The following is a 17,530-nucleotide window of genomic DNA, read 5'->3' as shown; positions in this document are numbered from 1 at the left end:
TGATTACATTAATATACTATTTTTATCTTGCTTTATTTCTTATATTCTTGTATTGCTTGCTTATTAACAAGAACTATTAGATTATTAAGTATGAAATGTCCTATTTCCTTAAGTACTAAATTTGACAGTTGATATCTTTGACATTTCACTTTGACACTTCTAGTTTTATTATTATTGTGAAGGCACATCCTCAGTCTTTCCTACACACAGTTTGGCTTGTGGTTATCTTTCAAATTTTATTTTAGAACAATTTTCGTGAAATCATGGATAAGTCAAAAATTCATGTATTTTGAACAGGAGCTCCCTTGTGAAACTAATGCAGCACAGACAGCTTGAAATATCAATGAGGTGTCTGGGAAGGATGTGGCTAATGAACATATAGTACAGTGATGGTTTGAGAAGTTCTGTTCTGGTGATTTTCATATTGAACATGAGCCACGCGGACGACCTGAGACCAAGAAGGATAATGATGAGCTGAAAGCTGTAGTGGAAGTGAATCTATCTTAACCAATGCATGAATTACCAGCAAGGTTTGATGTTACTATTCCAACAATATTGGACCATTTGAAACAAATGGTCAAGGTAAAGAAGCTGGATAGATGGGTTCCACATGCATTAAACAAGTATCAGAAGAGAAATTGTCTCGAAGCTTGTCTTTCTTTGCTGTCACAGTAGAAAGGCTAACTATTTCTACACTGTATTGGGATGTATGATGAAAAATGGATTCTTTTTGACAATCCCAAGGCTTTTAGCACAATGGCTGGATAAAGATGAAGTGCCAAAACATGATCTAAAACTGAATATTCATCAAAAACAGCTAATGGTGTCTGTTTGGTGGTCCAGCATTGGTATTATCCACTACAGCTTCATGAAACCTGGTCAATTGATTACAGCAGATGTCTGCTGAAACTAGTTGGATGAAGTGATAAGGACGCTTGTAATTAAGCAGCTGAGCTTGGCCAACAGAGACAGGCCAATCCTCTTTCAAGACAATGCTCAACTACATGTTACATAAACAACAATGCTGCTCAAATTACAGAAGCTAGACTTGGAAACTCTCTTTCATCCATTATATTCACCAGACCTTGCACCAACTGACTCCTGCTTCTTCCAGGCTTTGGACCACTTCTTACAAGGAAAAATATTTAACTGTCAACAAACTGTGGCACATACTTTGATTAACTATATTGTTTCTTATTTGAGATATAATAAACTCAACTTTTGATTCAAAATTGGACATTTCATTTTTAATGACCTAATATTTATTCTTCTGTAGGTCTTTTTGTCCCAGTATCTGGTAGGTGCTCAATACTGACTGATAATTAAACATCTAAACAGGAGTGATTAGAAACTGCTTCAAAGGTACTCCAAAATCAAATATGAATGTTTTGGAGGTTATCCATTTTGCTGTGCTGCCCACACTATTAACATTCTTGCAATTATAGAAATTAAGGATGACTAATTTAACTAATTTTATGACTAAATTAAAGGATTCTTCAATAATCAAAAGATATGTTATAGGGGTCCTTTAAGTATCATGCTCTCATAGCACATTTAAAATAATTTCATTTTTTAAAATTCGATTTAATCACAATTCTTTAAGAATATTAACTCTTTAAGAGGAAGACAGTCACGTTCTACTAATTTATAGAGGAAAACATCATCCACATTTTCATTTTGCTACTTATGCAGTTTTTCAGTTCATTGCTTACTATAAAGTTCAGAGAAATTAAACAAATAGGCTTCTGACACTTTATCTAAAACTGATCACTGAAAATCAATAACAGAAGTAAAAAGATTTTTATCCTGCCTATTGTCAAAATGGAAATATCAAAGATAATATTTCCATATCCTTCTTCACGTAGTATTAGGCTATCTTGCCACATATTACAATTTCATGACCTTAAAACAAAAAGTAAGAGCGTATTTAATTATAGCCAACATTAAATGACCTAACCATACTAAAATTTTGGATAAAATTACTGATTGTATCCAAATAGTTGAAGACTCATCAAAAACAAGATAAACCAAAAATATTTTGATATTTATGAACTATATTTAGCTAATATATTTTTGAGTAATCTAAGTTTTAAATTTCCCAGATTAATTTTCTAATTGGACCTGTACAAAAATTTCACTGACACTGTATATCACAGAATTAGCATGAAGCTAAAATTATGCAGTTATAAGATATAATTACATAATTATTATATGATATGTACTCATTATAATTAAATTCTGTACAAAAATGACAACCTCAATTAATGAGAACAGAAAGGAAACAGTGGTAATAAAGTAAATTAAATTTAACAGAAAAAGCAGAAAACACATTTTCCTCCAAACTATGACACTTAAATTGATTTTTAAAAATATAATAATCCTCTTTTTATTTTTCTGGTAACTTTTACACATAAATACATACAATATAATCTGATAATTATTCCAATTACTAACATTAGTTTGAACACTTTTAATTGTGAAACATGACTACAGGTATGGCAACTGAGCCAAAAATATACTAACCCCAGGACATAAGCTAACCCCAGAACTGGAATGGCAAATACCAGATGCACACGAGCTTGTTCCCCATGCTACAGCCCAGGCAGACCCTGCTACTCCATGGAAGGACCTGCTCCACTTGCTCAAGCTGAGCACCCTGGGCTGCCGCTACCAGCTGCTTGAGTTGGCACACAAATCGACATCTATTTGCCATGGATAGGGACGTATCACAGGTTTGCTTTTTAAAATAAATCTGATAAAAACTTTTTTCCTTCAGTCCTTCTACTAAAGCAGAGCTTTTAAAAATCTAAAACATTAACAATATTGCAAGATCAGTTGTTTATGTATGTAGCATGCAATGTACAATGTTGACACTCTTAATAAGATGTACACTACTGTAAACTAAGTAATATACTTTAAGACTGAGTTCAGTTTACGTATTTGTCAAGGCACTCATACTCTGTGAAATAACTGATGCAATTACATTTACTATGGTATCTTTTATGCTAAGAAAACAATATGGAATGTATACAAATTAACAAGGCAGGTAATATGAAATTTTAAATAATTTATTAAAATATCACACTGTTTTGTGTATTATAACTGTTTTAAACTGTTTAGGATGTGAGCCAGAGGGAAAAAAGCTCCTTTGAATATGACAAAAATTTAAATTTAAGAGCAGTTATGCATTTAAAATATAGTAGCTTTGATCTAATAAAGGTTAAATGTTGGGAATTTATGTATAAAAAGAAACTGCACCAGCAGCTTCTACTTTAGAGTAGACAGGAGAGGCACATCTGTCAGTGGCAAATCTATGAAACCTACAGGGTGAGAAGGTGAGTGTGGCTTTAATGGAAATATTCTGGTAGGGGATGTGCTGTGCACCTTGAGAAGAGGGGACAGCCCTGCAGCTGGACTCTGCAAGAGCCACCCAGGAGAAACTTGAGAGTCACACTGTATCACTTCTTAACAAACATTCTTCCCAGTACATAAATGCAATGTCCTTTTTCAGTATTTCAGATATAAAAATGACAGAAATAAGTTCAAAGAGCTATCTTGGACAATGAGAATTTATTCAAGTCTGAATTTAAAAAAAAATGAACCCTAAGGAAGAGGCATTTAATTGCAGACACATAAAAAGCTCCCCTGGTCAGTCTTTTAAAATTTGGTAATGATAGAAGAAAGAGTTTTCTTTACATAGATAACAGTACTATGAACAACAGCATGGCTATATTTCCTCATCAGTTTAAATGAGTACTAAATATCAAATTCTACTTAGTAGTAAAAATACGATTCCCCCAAAATATACTTTATCCTCAATTAGTTGCTATAGTCTAAGGATAATGGAACAAAATGAACAATCCATTCATTAAGTACTTGCTGAAACTTACCATAGAACAAATAACGTTTTTAAGAATTCTTACAATAATAGAGCATTTCAGCACTCATTAATAATTATTTAAAGCGCACAGACACAATTTTGGCTTAAATATTCATTCAATGAGTATATCTTCGATGTCAAAAGTGATCACTTAGTATTCTAAGTCCTTAGAGAAGAAAGCTAATTTTAAACAAAATGTTTAGCAGTCTAAATAGCTCAAATGTTATAAAACTACATAGAATGATCTTACAGTTGCAATTGGTCCATCGACATGATAATCCAGGCTGAAGACATCCCACCCAGTGTCGCCTGGAGAGACCTAACAGCAAAAACAAACAAGTAATTGCAAGACTTTAAGCTTATTGCTGAACTTGTCAACTCCTCAAAGAAAAGGCAGTAAAAACAATGCCCATTTTTTAAAAACTACTTAATAGTTTTGAGTTTTAGCTAGATGAAAGCAGGGAACTGCATCTTTTTGCTAACTTCTGTACCGTCAGCAATTAGACAATGATGGGCACAGAGCAGATGCTCTGTAAATATTTGGAAATGAATGGTGTATTTCTGAATGACTACTGTAGATACATTTATAATTCATCACCATTTGCTCATGACAAAAACCCACTGCCTCATAATATGTTCCAAACTCTTAAGCCATTCTAAATCAACTCTCACTAAAAATCCTTACATTCCAATCTTTAAGAAAACCAATAGGTTCTGCTACTGATCCTTCACCATAACCAAGCAATGTGCTCATGTTTTAATACACACCCTCCTAAGAAAAGTCACCTCCTACCAAGATGAAACTGAAAACACCAATTTTCTGATGAATAGACATTATTACAAATCATGTCGTGTGCCTCCTATTAAATTTACTATGTGAAGTACGTGCTAAGCGTCTGTGATGGGCTATCACGCACTGGTCAAGGTCTTCTGAGTTTTATCCCACTGAAGCCCAGCAGCCCCACGCCATGCCCCTTCGTGAGGTGAGCAAAAGGAAACCCAGAGTGGTCAGGAGGGAGGTCTGCCCACGACCACCCAGGGACAAAGGCAGAGTGGGGTTCACACTGAAGCTGCCCATTTTCCATAACACCCCGGGCTCACTGGGTCCTCTGTACAGGGCAGGACAGTACCTGACACTCAGAATTGCATTACCTCCAGCAGCCTCACATCCAGCCTCCTCAGAATCTCAGGACTGTCAAACTGTGCGTTGGTGGCTCTGACGGCAGTCTCAAGAATTCCGGTCAAGTTATGCTGATACAAAGTCGTAGCTGGACGAACAAGTTCTGGTCTTAACAAATTTTTTAAAAATTAAAATGTTATTTCAGTTCTTATTGAACATTTAAAAAACTTATCAATTATAAAAAAATTAGAGTTCAAATTGTAAAAACTGAAAAGGCAAATGGGACCAATACAATAATGTGGTAAAATGTGATGACAAATGATGCACGGTGTTAACTGCAAATAGGGTTTACCAATTATTTGGAGAGTAAAACATTTCTTTAAGATCTCAAAATTATTGATTTTGGCCAGGCACAGTAACTCACGCCTGTAATCCCAGCACTTTGGGAGGCCTAGGCAGGAGGATCACTTGAGACCAGGAGTTCGAGACTACCCTGGGTAAAATGGTGAGGCCCCATCTCTATGAAAAATTTTTTAAAAATTAGCCAGGCATGGTGGCTTGAGCCCAGGAGTTCGAGGCTGCAGTGAACTATGATCGCACTACTGCACTCGGGCCTGGGGCACAGAGGAAGACCCTATCTCTAAATAAAAAAATTATATTCATTTAATATAAAAAGTTATATTCATTCAGCTTAAATTGAATGTACTTTGTTGTGTTATACATGTCAACAAATTTTCAAACTTCAAACTGGCCTATGGGCTGCATGAACTATTATAATTTCCTACACAGACCCAATGAGAGGAGAGGTCTCCATTCAATCAAAACAATTAGATAACATGGATGGCAGGATTCTAAAGGGCCAGAACCACTGCATCATCAGCAAACATTTCCTGGGGGTTTACTGCTATCGCTTTTGTAAATATGAAGCTAACATTTCTCTGATCAAGAGCTGAGCAAGTAAAGAACAGCCAACCATCTTCAGGGGTACATACTAAATCGTGAAATGCCGGGCAGAAGATGAAGTGAAAAAGAAAAAGGTAACGCCAATTGCGCTCAAATCAACCTGGGACCAGCTGGAGACACACTAATGGCAAGCTCCTTTTAAAAACTAGAAACTTAGAACACAAGAACAAAATTTTTCACTTAACAGCAAGAATGAGACTTTAAATATTAAAGCCTGGCATAGGGCAAACATGGTGTGACCTGTGTGGCCTGGTCCCCTCCAACAGCACTGGCTTCCATATCCCACACCCATGCACACTCATGTCCTAGGGCATTCAAAGAAAGTCTCCTGTTTAATGGTCTCACCACTCATACTTCAAACAGGTAGTGAGCTCACAACCAAGACTTCATCACTAGAGGAACCTTCCTTGCTTACAGAACAGATTCATCAAACCAGGAGCATATGGCAGGTCAGCTATTGCTAGGTGTGCCTATAAACTAAATTATTTTTCATACTTTAGACCAACATCAGTTAGAAGACAAGACTATACGAGTTCATGTGCCTAAAACAGTGGTTCTCAAAACAGAGGCCCCCACAAGCAGCATGGCCATCACTTTGGAACTGGCTAGAAATGTTCACTCCTAAAGTCCCCCAAGTCTGCTGGATCACACTGTGGGGTAGGCCCAGTGATGCACTGCAGCTCTCTGAGGAGTCTGATACACACTCCAGTTTGCGGACTAAAGGCCTAAAACAATTGCTTGATTTGCACAGGTAGAATTTAAAGGTAAATTACTATTTTGTGTCTTAAAGGCACATTTAACTTATCTTAAGTGTCCTCCAGAGAACATCAAAAAATAATCAGTTTCCATTCTTATAAATGCATCAGTGAAAATCGCTAGGCCCATGCCATGGCCGACTGGTGGGCTTACTCGCCAGCACTGCCTGGGAGCCCTGGCTTGCACCCTGGGGTCTGGACTGTCTCTAGAGCCAGGGGCAAATAGGCTCAGGTCCAGAACCGTCTGTCTCTGTGAATGGAGGGGAAGGACATATGTTTAATTCTAGAAGGGAAGATACTATGAGAAATGTCAGGAAAACAAAATGAAAAAGGTAGTAGTTTCGTTTTGTTTTTACATCAAACAACATTAAAAAATACGGAGCTAAAGGTTTGATTAAAATATACATTTTATTTTCAAATTAATTTCAAACTGAAGCTAAAGTTAATTGTGATTACACCATGAACTCCTTATACTTAAAGGCTGTGTCATAGTTTCAGTAAGAAACACAAGTTTCTCTTATGCATAAGTCACAGTACAGGACTATGATGCTCTGCTGATAACCAGAGCAAAAATAAAGGGACTTTTGAAAATTTTATAATCTTATCTTTTTAGATTTTATTTTAGAATTCAAGTCATTTTCCTCTAATGTCACTTACTCTTTCAAACAAAACTGTTAAGATTCTTTACCATGTCACATATATTATATATTTATAAAAATCAAAATATATATATAGTTACAGTTTCTTACTTTAGCAGATCCATTAAGTGCCTTATAAAGTCTCCTTGACCAAGAAGCAAGTATCGCCTCATTGCCTGCATGTGGTCCAGCAAGCTGTATTTTTTATTGAGAACATCCAACAGATATTTGCTTGTCTCAAAATAAGCAGCATCAATTTTCCCCTGAAATGCATTTTCTAAGTCTGTGAATAAGTCTGCAGCTGTAAAGAACAAGAGGGAAAAGCACACATATGTGCATAACTTGCGTTTTCACAAAGGAACACTGAAGATATACATGCATAATCAGTGCCAACCCATCTGTGGCATCAGGGACAGATGAACCAGCCACAGGCTGCTGCATGGGCTGCAAAGGCACTCCCAAGACCACAAAGCTGAAGACGCTCTGGGCAGGGGGGCTCACAGCATATGTCTACAATTGCATCCACAAGAGGGACTGAACAGCTTTGCTCATGATCTCAAAGATCAGTTTCTATACTGTCACTAAAACTGGAAATCTCACTAAAACACTTCAGTAATAGGGCATGTCTTGTGGAGTCACCTGTACACACCCACAAGATGTTTTCGTATATTGCTCTAAAGACCAACAGCACATGTGGATAGCTTCATGAACTGTACAACTCGGTAAGAGTCAGGTATTGTTGTCATGCATTCCCTACCACTCACTCTAGGGGACCACCAGAGGTTGTCTAGGAGACAACACCAGACTGTCACCAATAAAGAAGGCTAACTCTAAGCAGTAACACAAGAAAAAGTGTGTCTATCACTTTCTATTGAACAGAAACAGCATAAGGAGACTATATAAATAGAGCCTTTTATGGTGCTAATTTACATTTATACGGTACAAACCTGCTTATTAAATATATTTGGATATTCAATTTCATTAAAAACAACAATAACACTCAAGCTAGACACAATCCCCATGTTAAAGAACAATCTAAAAGTGAAAAAGATAAAATCCTTGTTAAGGTTAAGCAAGAACAAGAGAGGTGGCGTCTTCTGACACTGAGTTTATGTCTACTTCTACTACCCTAGTTAACCCAGTCTGAAAATATCAGACTTTAAAATACTTTTGTCTGCCCTTCAGAATAAAAGATCACTTAAGCCTATTTTAGCACGGCTGTCACTCCATTTCCACACTGTATGGGAATACCTGGGTGCCCCAGTGAGCATGCAGTTTTCTGTAGAAGAATAAGGCCTGCGAGGCAGCACAGACTGGCGCCTCTCAATGAGCTCACCAGGATCATATTTTAAGGGTGAGCAGTTATACTTCTGTTTATATGTGTATTTTTTAAAATGTATTTTTCCTCAGAAATGATTTTACTATACCCTTGTTTGAGTCATTTAAAATTTCCATTCCAAAGAATGGAAACCTTTCCAAAGAAAGGTTTAAATAAATACCAACCAATTTTAGCCCAAAGAAGTATATTAGGACATAAAATCCAGAGCTTCCTCATAGAGCTCTTTGATCCTTAATGGTTTAGGCATATCTTGTGCTATGGTTTTTTAATTTTTCTTTCTTCTTTATTCCAACTTTTAAATCTTCATAATTTTTCACAAATAAATATAAATTTGACACTTTCCATTATTTTTTGCATTATTCTTAGTCTTTTAGGATTTTTATCTTTTATTTTCCAAACTACACTATAAACTCAGCAGCAGAAAGCATGTTCTCCACAGACCCATGGACAGAAGGAAGGGGGTGGCAGGAGCCATTGTCACTGGGAGCAGCGGCAGCAGCATGCGGTCTTTCCCCGAGGACACCAAAATCCAGGGATGCTCAAGTCCCTCATGTAAAGAGGCCTAGTGTTTGCACATTACCTATGCACACCCTCCCATATAAGTAATCTCTAGATTACCTATAGTATTTACTACAATGTAAATGCTACGTAAATAGTTGCTACATTGTATTTTCGTTTGTATTACTTTTGTTATATTGTTATTCTTTGACATATATATTTTTTATCTGCAGTTGGTTTAATCTGCAGATATGGAGCCCATGGATACAGAGGGCTGACTGCAGTAACAGAAGTGGCAGGACTATAACAAGAAAGCAGCAGTAGCAGCAGCAATTGGCAGTAGCATTAGCAGTAATACAATAGCATAGCAGCAGATTCAGTAAGCAGTAGTACTAGCAGCAGTACAACAGCACAGCAGCAGCAGTTGACAATAGTATTAGCAGTAGTATAATGGCATAGCAGCAGCAGCTGGCAGTACTATTAGCACTAGTATAATAGCATAGCAGCAACTGCAGTTGCCCATAGTATTAATATTAGCAGTACTATAACACCATAGCAGCAGATGCAGTTGGCAATAGTATCAGCAGTAGTGTAATAGCACAGCACCAGCAACTGGCAGTGGTATTAGCAGCAGTATAATAGCATAGCAGCAGATGCAGCTGGCAGTAGTATCAGCAGTAGTACAGTAGCATAGCAGTAGCAGCAAATGGCAGTAGTATCAGCAGCAGTATAATAGCATAGCAGCAGATGCAGCTGGCAGTAGTATCAGCAGTAGTATAGTAGCATAGCAGTAGCAGCAATTGGCAGTAGTATCAGCAGCAGTATAATAGCATAGTAGCAGATGCAGCTGGCAGTAGTATCAGCAGTAGTACAGTAGCATAGCAATAGCAGCAAATGGCAGTAGTATCAGCAGCAGTATAATAGCATAGTAGCAGATGCAGCTGGCAGTAGTATCAGCAGTAGTACAGTAGCATAGCAGTAGCAGCAATTGGCAGTAGTATCAGCAGCAGTATAATAGCATAGTAGCAGATGCAGCTGGCAGTAGTATCAGCAGTAGTATAGTAGCATAGCAGTAGCAGCAATTGGCAGTAGTATCAGCAGCAGTATGATAGCATAGCAGCAGATGCAGTTGGCAGTAGTATCAGCAGTAGTATAGTAGCATAGCAGTAGCAGCAATTGGCAGTAGTTTCAGCAGCAGTATAATAGCATAGTAGCAGATGCAGCTGGCAGTAGTATCAGCAGTAGTACAGTAGCATAGCAATAGCAGCAAATGGCAGTAGTATCAGCAGCAGTATAATAGCATAGCAGCAGATGCAGCTGGCAGTAGTATCAGCAGTAGTACAGTAGCATAGCAGTAGCAGCAATTGGCCGTAGTATCAGCAGCAGTATAATAGCATAGCAGCAGATGCAGCTGGCAGTAGTATCAGCAGTAGTACAGTAGCATAGCAGTAGCAGCAAATGGCAGTAGTATCAGCAGCAGTATAATAGCATAGCAGCAGATGCAGCTGGCAGTAGTATCAGCAGTAGTATAGTAGCATAGCAGTAGCAGCAATTGGCGGTAGTATCAGCAGCAGTATAATAGCATAGTAGCAGATGCAGCTGGCAGTAGTATCAGCAGTAGTATAGTAGCATAGCAGTAGCAGCAATTGGCAGTAGTATCAGCAGCAGTATAATAGCATAGTAGCAGATGCAGCTGGCAGTAGTATCAGCAGTAGTACAGTAGCATAGCAATAGCAGCAAATGGCAGTAGTATCAGCAGCAGTATAATAGCATAGTAGCAGATGCAGCTGGCAGTAGTATCAGCAGTAGTACAGTAGCATAGCAGTAGCAGCAATTGGCAGTAGTATCAGCAGCAGTATAATAGCATAGTAGCAGATGCAGCTGGCAGTAGTATCAGCAGTAGTATAGTAGCATAGCAGTAGCAGCAATTGGCAGTAGTATCAGCAGCAGTATAATAGCATAGCAGCAGATGCAGCTGGCAGTAGTATCAGCAGTAGTACAGTAGCATAGCAGTAGCAGCAATTGGCAGTAGTATCAGCAGCAGTATAATAGCATAGTAGCAGATGCAGCTGGCAGTAGTATCAGCAGTAGTACAGTAGCATAGCAATAGCAGCAAATGGCAGTAGTATCAGCAGCAGTATAATAGCATAGCAGCAGATGCAGCTGGCAGTAGTATCAGCAGTAGTACAGTAGCATAGCAGTAGCAGCAATTGGCAGTAGTATCAGCAGCAGTATAATAGCATAGTAGCAGATGCAGCTGGCAGTAGTATCAGCAGTAGTACAGTAGCATAGCAATAGCAGCAATTGGCAGTAGTATCAGCAGCAGTATAATAGCATAGTAGCAGATGCAGCTGGCAGTAGTATCAGCAGTAGTACAGTAGCATAGCAGTAGCAGCAAATGGCAGTAGTATCAGCAGCAGTATAATAGCATAGTAGCAGATGCAGCTGGCAGTAGTATCAGTAGTAGTACAGTAGCATAGCAGTAGCAGCAAATGGCAGTAGTAACAGCAGCAGTATAATAGCATAGTAGCAGATGCAGCTGGCAGTAGTATCAGCAGTAGTACAGTAGCATAGCAGTAGCAGCAATTGGCAGTAGTATCAGCAGCAGTATAATAGCATAGTAGCAGATGCAGCTGGCAGTAGTATCAGCAGTAGTACAGTAGCATAGCAGTAGCAGCAAATGGCAGTAGTATCAGCAGCAGTATAATAGCATAGTAGCAGATGCAGCTGGCAGTAGTATCAGCAGTAGTATAGTAGCATAGCAGTAGCAGCAATTGGCAGTAGTATCAGCAGCAGTATAATAGCATAGTAGCAGATGCAGCTGGCAGTAGTATCAGCAGTAGTACAGTAGCATAGCAGTAGCAGCAATTGGCAGTAGTATCAGCAGCAGTATAATAGCATAGTAGCAGATGCAGCTGGCAGTAGTATCAGCAGTAGTACAGTAGCATAGCAGTAGCAGCAAATGGCAGTAGTATCAGCAGCAGTATAATAGCATAGTAGCAGATGCAGCTGGCAGTAGTATCAGCAGTAGTACAGTAGCATAGCAGTAGCAGCAATTGGCAGTAGTATCAGCAGCAGTATAATAGCATAGTAGCAGATGCAGCTGGCAGTAGTATCAGCAGTAGTACAGTAGCATAGCAGTAGCAGCAATTGGCAGTAGTATCAGCAGCAGTATAATAGCATAGTAGCAGATGCAGCTGGCAGTAGTATCAGCAGTAGTACAGTAGCATAGCAGTAGCAGCAATTGGCAGTAGTATCAGCAGCAGTATAATAGCATAGTAGCAGATGCAGCTGGCAGTAGTATCAGCAGTAGTACAGTAGCATAGCAGTAGCAGCAATTGGCAGTAGTATCAGCAGCAGTATAATAGCATAGTAGCAGATGCAGCTGGCAGTAGTATCAGCAGTAGTACAGTAGCATAGCAGTAGCAGCAATTGGCAGTAGTATCAGCAGTAGTATAACAGCATAGCAGCAGATGCAGATGGCAGCAGTATTAGCAGTAGTGTAATAGCATAGCAGCAGTTGACAGCAGTATTAGCAGTGTTGTAATAGCACAGCAGCAGCTGCAGTTGGCAGTAGTATTAGTAGTAGTGTAACAGCATAGCAGCAGCAGCAGTTGACAATAGTATTAGCAGTAATATAACAGCATAGCAGCAGCAGATGACAGTAGCAGCAACTGAATGGTAGGGGTGGCCTCCACAGAGAGCCTCCTGCATGCCAGGCATATGGGACACCTGACCCCCTGGGCACATCTCATGCCTCTCCCATGTATCATCCTTTCTAGGCACTAGGGAATGGTCAAAACTCTAACAACGTAATTGCTCTCCTGGCTCTTCTTCCTTCTTCTCTTAAATGTTGGCATTTCCCAAAATTCTGTTTTGGATCACATCGCTCTATTCCAGGAAATAATAACCAATGGACCCCAAAAAGTCCCTGCAAAATGGTGTGTGAATGCATTTGAGATAAGAGGGATGAAATGAATTCATTCCCAGCACTGAGGGACACCTGCCCTGACCAAGGGAGCTCCTGGGGCCCCACCCAGCTTTGTCCTGTGCTGTCATGGTAAGGCAGGTGCTTCCCAGATCTCTCCACTGGGCCCTGACTGGTCACTGGAGTTTCGGTACAGCATTTCCAATACAAGCAGGAAATCTCCACTACCATATCTACTGAAAATCAAATGGCCCCGAACTAAAAATCTTCTCTGCCAAGCCCATCTTATTCCTAAACTCTCTGCCACTCACCCCTTAGCCTCATGAACTCAGAGTTTTAGTACTGTCCTTGACTCTTCCGTCTCCACAATTATTAACACTGCTGTTAAATATCTCATTCTAAAAACATCCATAACTAAAGCCACATCTAATAACCTATCCTAGTTCATATACCAAGTTCTAGTCTCTTTCTAAGCTGTCACACTATTAAGTAGCAGTACCAGGCCGGGCGCGGTGGCTCACGCCTGTAATCCTAGCACTCTGGGAGGCCGAGGCGGGCGGATTGCTCAAGGTCGGGAGTTCGAAACCAGCCTGAGCGAGACCCCGTCTCTACTAAAAAAAATAGAAAGAAATTAATTGACCAACTAAAAGTATATATACAAAAAATTAGCCGGGCATGGTGGTGCATGCCTGTAGTCCCAGCTACTCGGGAGGCTGAGGCAGGAGGATCGCTTGAGCCCAGGAGTTTGAGGTTGCTGTGAGCTAGGCTGACGCCACGGCACTCACTCTAGCCTGGGCAACAAAAAGTGAGACTCTGTCTCAAAAAAAAAAAAAAAAAAAAAAAAAAAAAAAAAAAAAAGTAGCAGTAGCAATAATAACTTACTGAAATAGTTCTAACTATGCCACGCTTCTGCTCAAAACCTTTTCCTTATTTTCTATACTTTTTAACTGTATAGAAAGGATATTAAAAATTTATATAATAAAAGATATTTTACATATATATCATACTATGTGTAATATTAAGGTGTTTTAGAAAATAATTCAGGTATAATCTGTATATCCTAAGGAACAAAAAATAGTTTAAGCTACATATAACATTGCAACCATCATCACCACCATTTTTACAACCACAATTATCATTATCATCACTACCATCACACCACCACCATCACCACCATCATATCATCACCGTCACTATTATCACTATCACCACCATCATCAATCACATCATCACCATTACCATCACCATCATCACAGCACCATCAACACCACCGTCACCATCATCACAACCACCGTCATCACCACATCATCATCATCGTATCACCATCATCAGAGCATCATTATCATCATTACCATCACCATCATCTCATCATCACCATCATCGCCATCATCATATCACCATCATCATCACAGCATCCCTAGCCCCAACACCACCATCTCGTACCATCCTGGGGTGACTCTGCAGACCTCGTCACAGCTATCATCTTTGCAGTGGGAGTCTGATCATGACAAACCTGGTGCAAAAAATTTATTGATTTTCCTATCAAAAGGACCTAAAAAGGAAAATATCCTATGATTACTTTTACATAAAATTAAAATAACTATCCAAATACTATAAATATTCATAAGCTACAAATTGGCTATTGATTAAAAACTAAATAACAAGAGCATCCACTATAGCATCAAGTGAATTCTAGAAACTCAGAAGATATATTAACAAATACACATTATGTTGCTATATTCAAATAACATATACTTCACCTCAAGAACTTTAATACAACAAAATTTTAACTAAAAATTAGTTTTGTCACATAACACCAGTATACACAATAATAAAACACCCAAATCACAGAAGTGTCTTCCCACGCACCTTCCTAGATTGATCCATTGTAATGAATGAAGGAATCATGGATTTCCTCAAAGTATACTTGTCATGCCACAGTCGATCTGTTTTAACTGTGGGGTCTGATGCTACAAAAAACTGAAAGCAGAGGGGCATTGAAACATTAAAAAATACTTATGGCAAAAAATTAGCTAACAGCAACATCAAAGAATAAGTTTTTCCAGAAAGCCATGTTCTCCAGGTACAGAGTCTTACCCATTTATACTATAAAATTTATTTTATAAAACATTTTGGACAGAAATCTCTCACTTGAATTATGTATTTCCCAGATTTTAAAACCAAAGTGTAATGAAAACAATTACATTTTTTCTTGGAGACTTAACATGGTAATTATAGCCTCTGCAGGACAATCGCAAAGACCCAAACCCGAGGGCCTCCTAATAGCTACATGGAGCTCCTCCTACCCTAGTGACAGCGCAGACTTCCAGAGCTGTCTGCGCTCTCAATTCCTTTCCATTATCTTCCTCCCTTATGTGCAGCTATGTTCCTTCCATCAATCTGCCACCTGCCTGTCTGCCTGCCCATCTCAGTCTTGCAGAGCCCCCAAGTCTGGAACACACAGGCAGCTGGGCTGATGTGCCTGTGCACAGAAAAGCCCCTTGGCCCAGACATTATCTATAGCAGAGTTTGCTGTCCACACACATGACTACACAGAGGCACTGTGAGAAGTGACCCTGGGTGGCTCCCTGGGGACAGCTGTGCCCAAGAACATTCTTCCTCACCTTCCCTGACCAGCACCTAAGAAGGAACACGGTGTGGTGAGGAGAAAATCCAATCGCTACTGTTCCCGGAATGAGGCCATTCGCATTTTCCAATCCTGCCCTAATAGACTTGTGCTTTTATTTCTACACTGGTTTTACAAAAGCACAACTGCTGAGCTGAAGTAATCTTAATGTTTATAGACAATACCAGATCTCCTTTCCAAGCAGTGGTGTCGACTGACACTCCCACCCGCAGGACGCCTGTATTTTGCATCCCTGCTCATCTCAGATGCTGCCAATCAGGTAGGTCAAGCTGAGCATCTTTCACAACCCTGCCTTCCATCAGTTTGTCTTCTCTCCAGATCCCTCTCCATGCCTTTCACCTATCTTTCTATTCCGTTGTTTTTTATTATCAATATACAAAAATTCTTTGAGATAGTGACCATTTGTAAATCATATAATATTACAAACTTAATTTTTCCAAGTTAATCACTTGTAACTGTTTATAATATTATAGTATGTTCCATGTTTCTGTTTTGGTTTTGTTATATAAACATAAATGTCTGTCTTCCTTTATGGCTTCTGAGCTTCTTGTCCTTCCTAAGACCTCCCCATTTCTAGATCATAGAAATATTCACCATCATGTTCTTTCAGTATTTCCACTGTGTTATTTTTATCACTTAGATATTTAATTCCTCTGGAATTCATCCTGGCATATCGTATTGGGGGCAGGGGGAGTGTTCTTCTGGATGGTGTTTTCTCTTGACTGGCCAGGCCAGCCCTATTTACTTAACCCCCCACCTGTCCTCACAGCTAAGGAAGCCTCATAGAGACTATCATCATAACTAACTGTATCAACAATTAACCCTTTGCACTCAGATGTCGAGTGTGATTCGACACGGTTAGCAAAAATTATAGAGATTAAAATTACTATTTGAATGTATCAATAATTTGAAATATAAAAAAATCCAAATAAATGAGTTTGTATGAAAAGAAACTCCAGTTTTTTATTCTACTGCCACGCTTTGTAAAATCTGGGGTATTTAAAAAATTAAATCCCGAATAGAATAAAGGAATCAAGAAAAAAGCAAGAAAGTGCAAAGGGTTAAAAGGGAAATATCATTTGACTCCATCAACAACTGCTAAGGAGGCACCTGAGACTTCCAACAATGACCAGATAGTTTTTTTGTTTTATTATCATTAAAACGTGGTTTAAGTGTATCAAGCGTTCCCACCCATCAGAGATAGCATCCTTACTGGCACTCTACTTCTCCCAGTTTGGGGGGATGAGAGCCTCTTTAAGCTGCCTGAGTCCTAGAGACTGGGAAGATGCTGCAGGCTCAGCTTCCTTTCTTCCAAGCCGTACTAGAGTCAGCTGCTTATCTAAGGAGCCCCACTTCCTCTTAGGGGGAAATGGCACCGGGGCCACTACCTCAGCACCTGGCAGCATCTCAGATGAGAAGCCAGAGAGTCTGAGACCCGGTGCTGGCGGTGCTGGCTACAGGACAAGTGGCAGCTGCGTTCCTTTGTCAGAGTGCAAAATCCATTTAAATCATATCACACTAAAAGTGCCCTTTTGGTGATCTTTCTATAAATCCCAAATCATTAACAGGTGAACAACACACAACCCTGAGTAGGAAGATATGTCCACAAATACAAAATAGATTTAAAGAATTTTTAAATTGCTTTTAGCAATTACATAGGAAAACAAAATTAATGATTTCTTAGCAAAATGTATATAACTAAAAGTAACCAAAAAAAGAGTGAGGAGACCCTAAAAGAATAGTATCTTTAGAAGTAATTGGA

The 17,530-nt window shown here is 39.1% G+C and overlaps 1 protein-coding gene across 1 annotated transcript in view; it reads right to left on the bottom strand.

Annotated features, from left to right (window-relative positions):
* TUBGCP3 (tubulin gamma complex component 3) overlaps positions 1 to 17,530 on the bottom strand; it is a 99,562-nt gene that overhangs the window by 37,981 nt on the left and 44,051 nt on the right. The window contains exons 12-16 of the mRNA XM_012751985.2: positions 14,991 to 15,101; positions 14,565 to 14,673; positions 7,468 to 7,657; positions 5,033 to 5,168; positions 4,131 to 4,199 (exon numbers count right to left, since the gene is read on the bottom strand). Of these exons, the coding sequence (XP_012607439.1) occupies positions 4,131 to 4,199; positions 5,033 to 5,168; positions 7,468 to 7,657; positions 14,565 to 14,673; positions 14,991 to 15,101 (615 nt within the window). The remainder of the gene's footprint in view (positions 1 to 4,130; positions 4,200 to 5,032; positions 5,169 to 7,467; positions 7,658 to 14,564; positions 14,674 to 14,990; positions 15,102 to 17,530) is intronic.

This window comes from Microcebus murinus, chromosome 13 (genome assembly GCF_040939455.1).
Source record: "Microcebus murinus isolate Inina chromosome 13, M.murinus_Inina_mat1.0, whole genome shotgun sequence".
Classification (NCBI taxonomy): Eukaryota; Metazoa; Chordata; class Mammalia; order Primates; family Cheirogaleidae; genus Microcebus; species Microcebus murinus.
The sequence above is the reverse complement of the archived record's forward strand: the minus strand, read 5'-3'. Positions and strand labels throughout refer to the sequence as shown.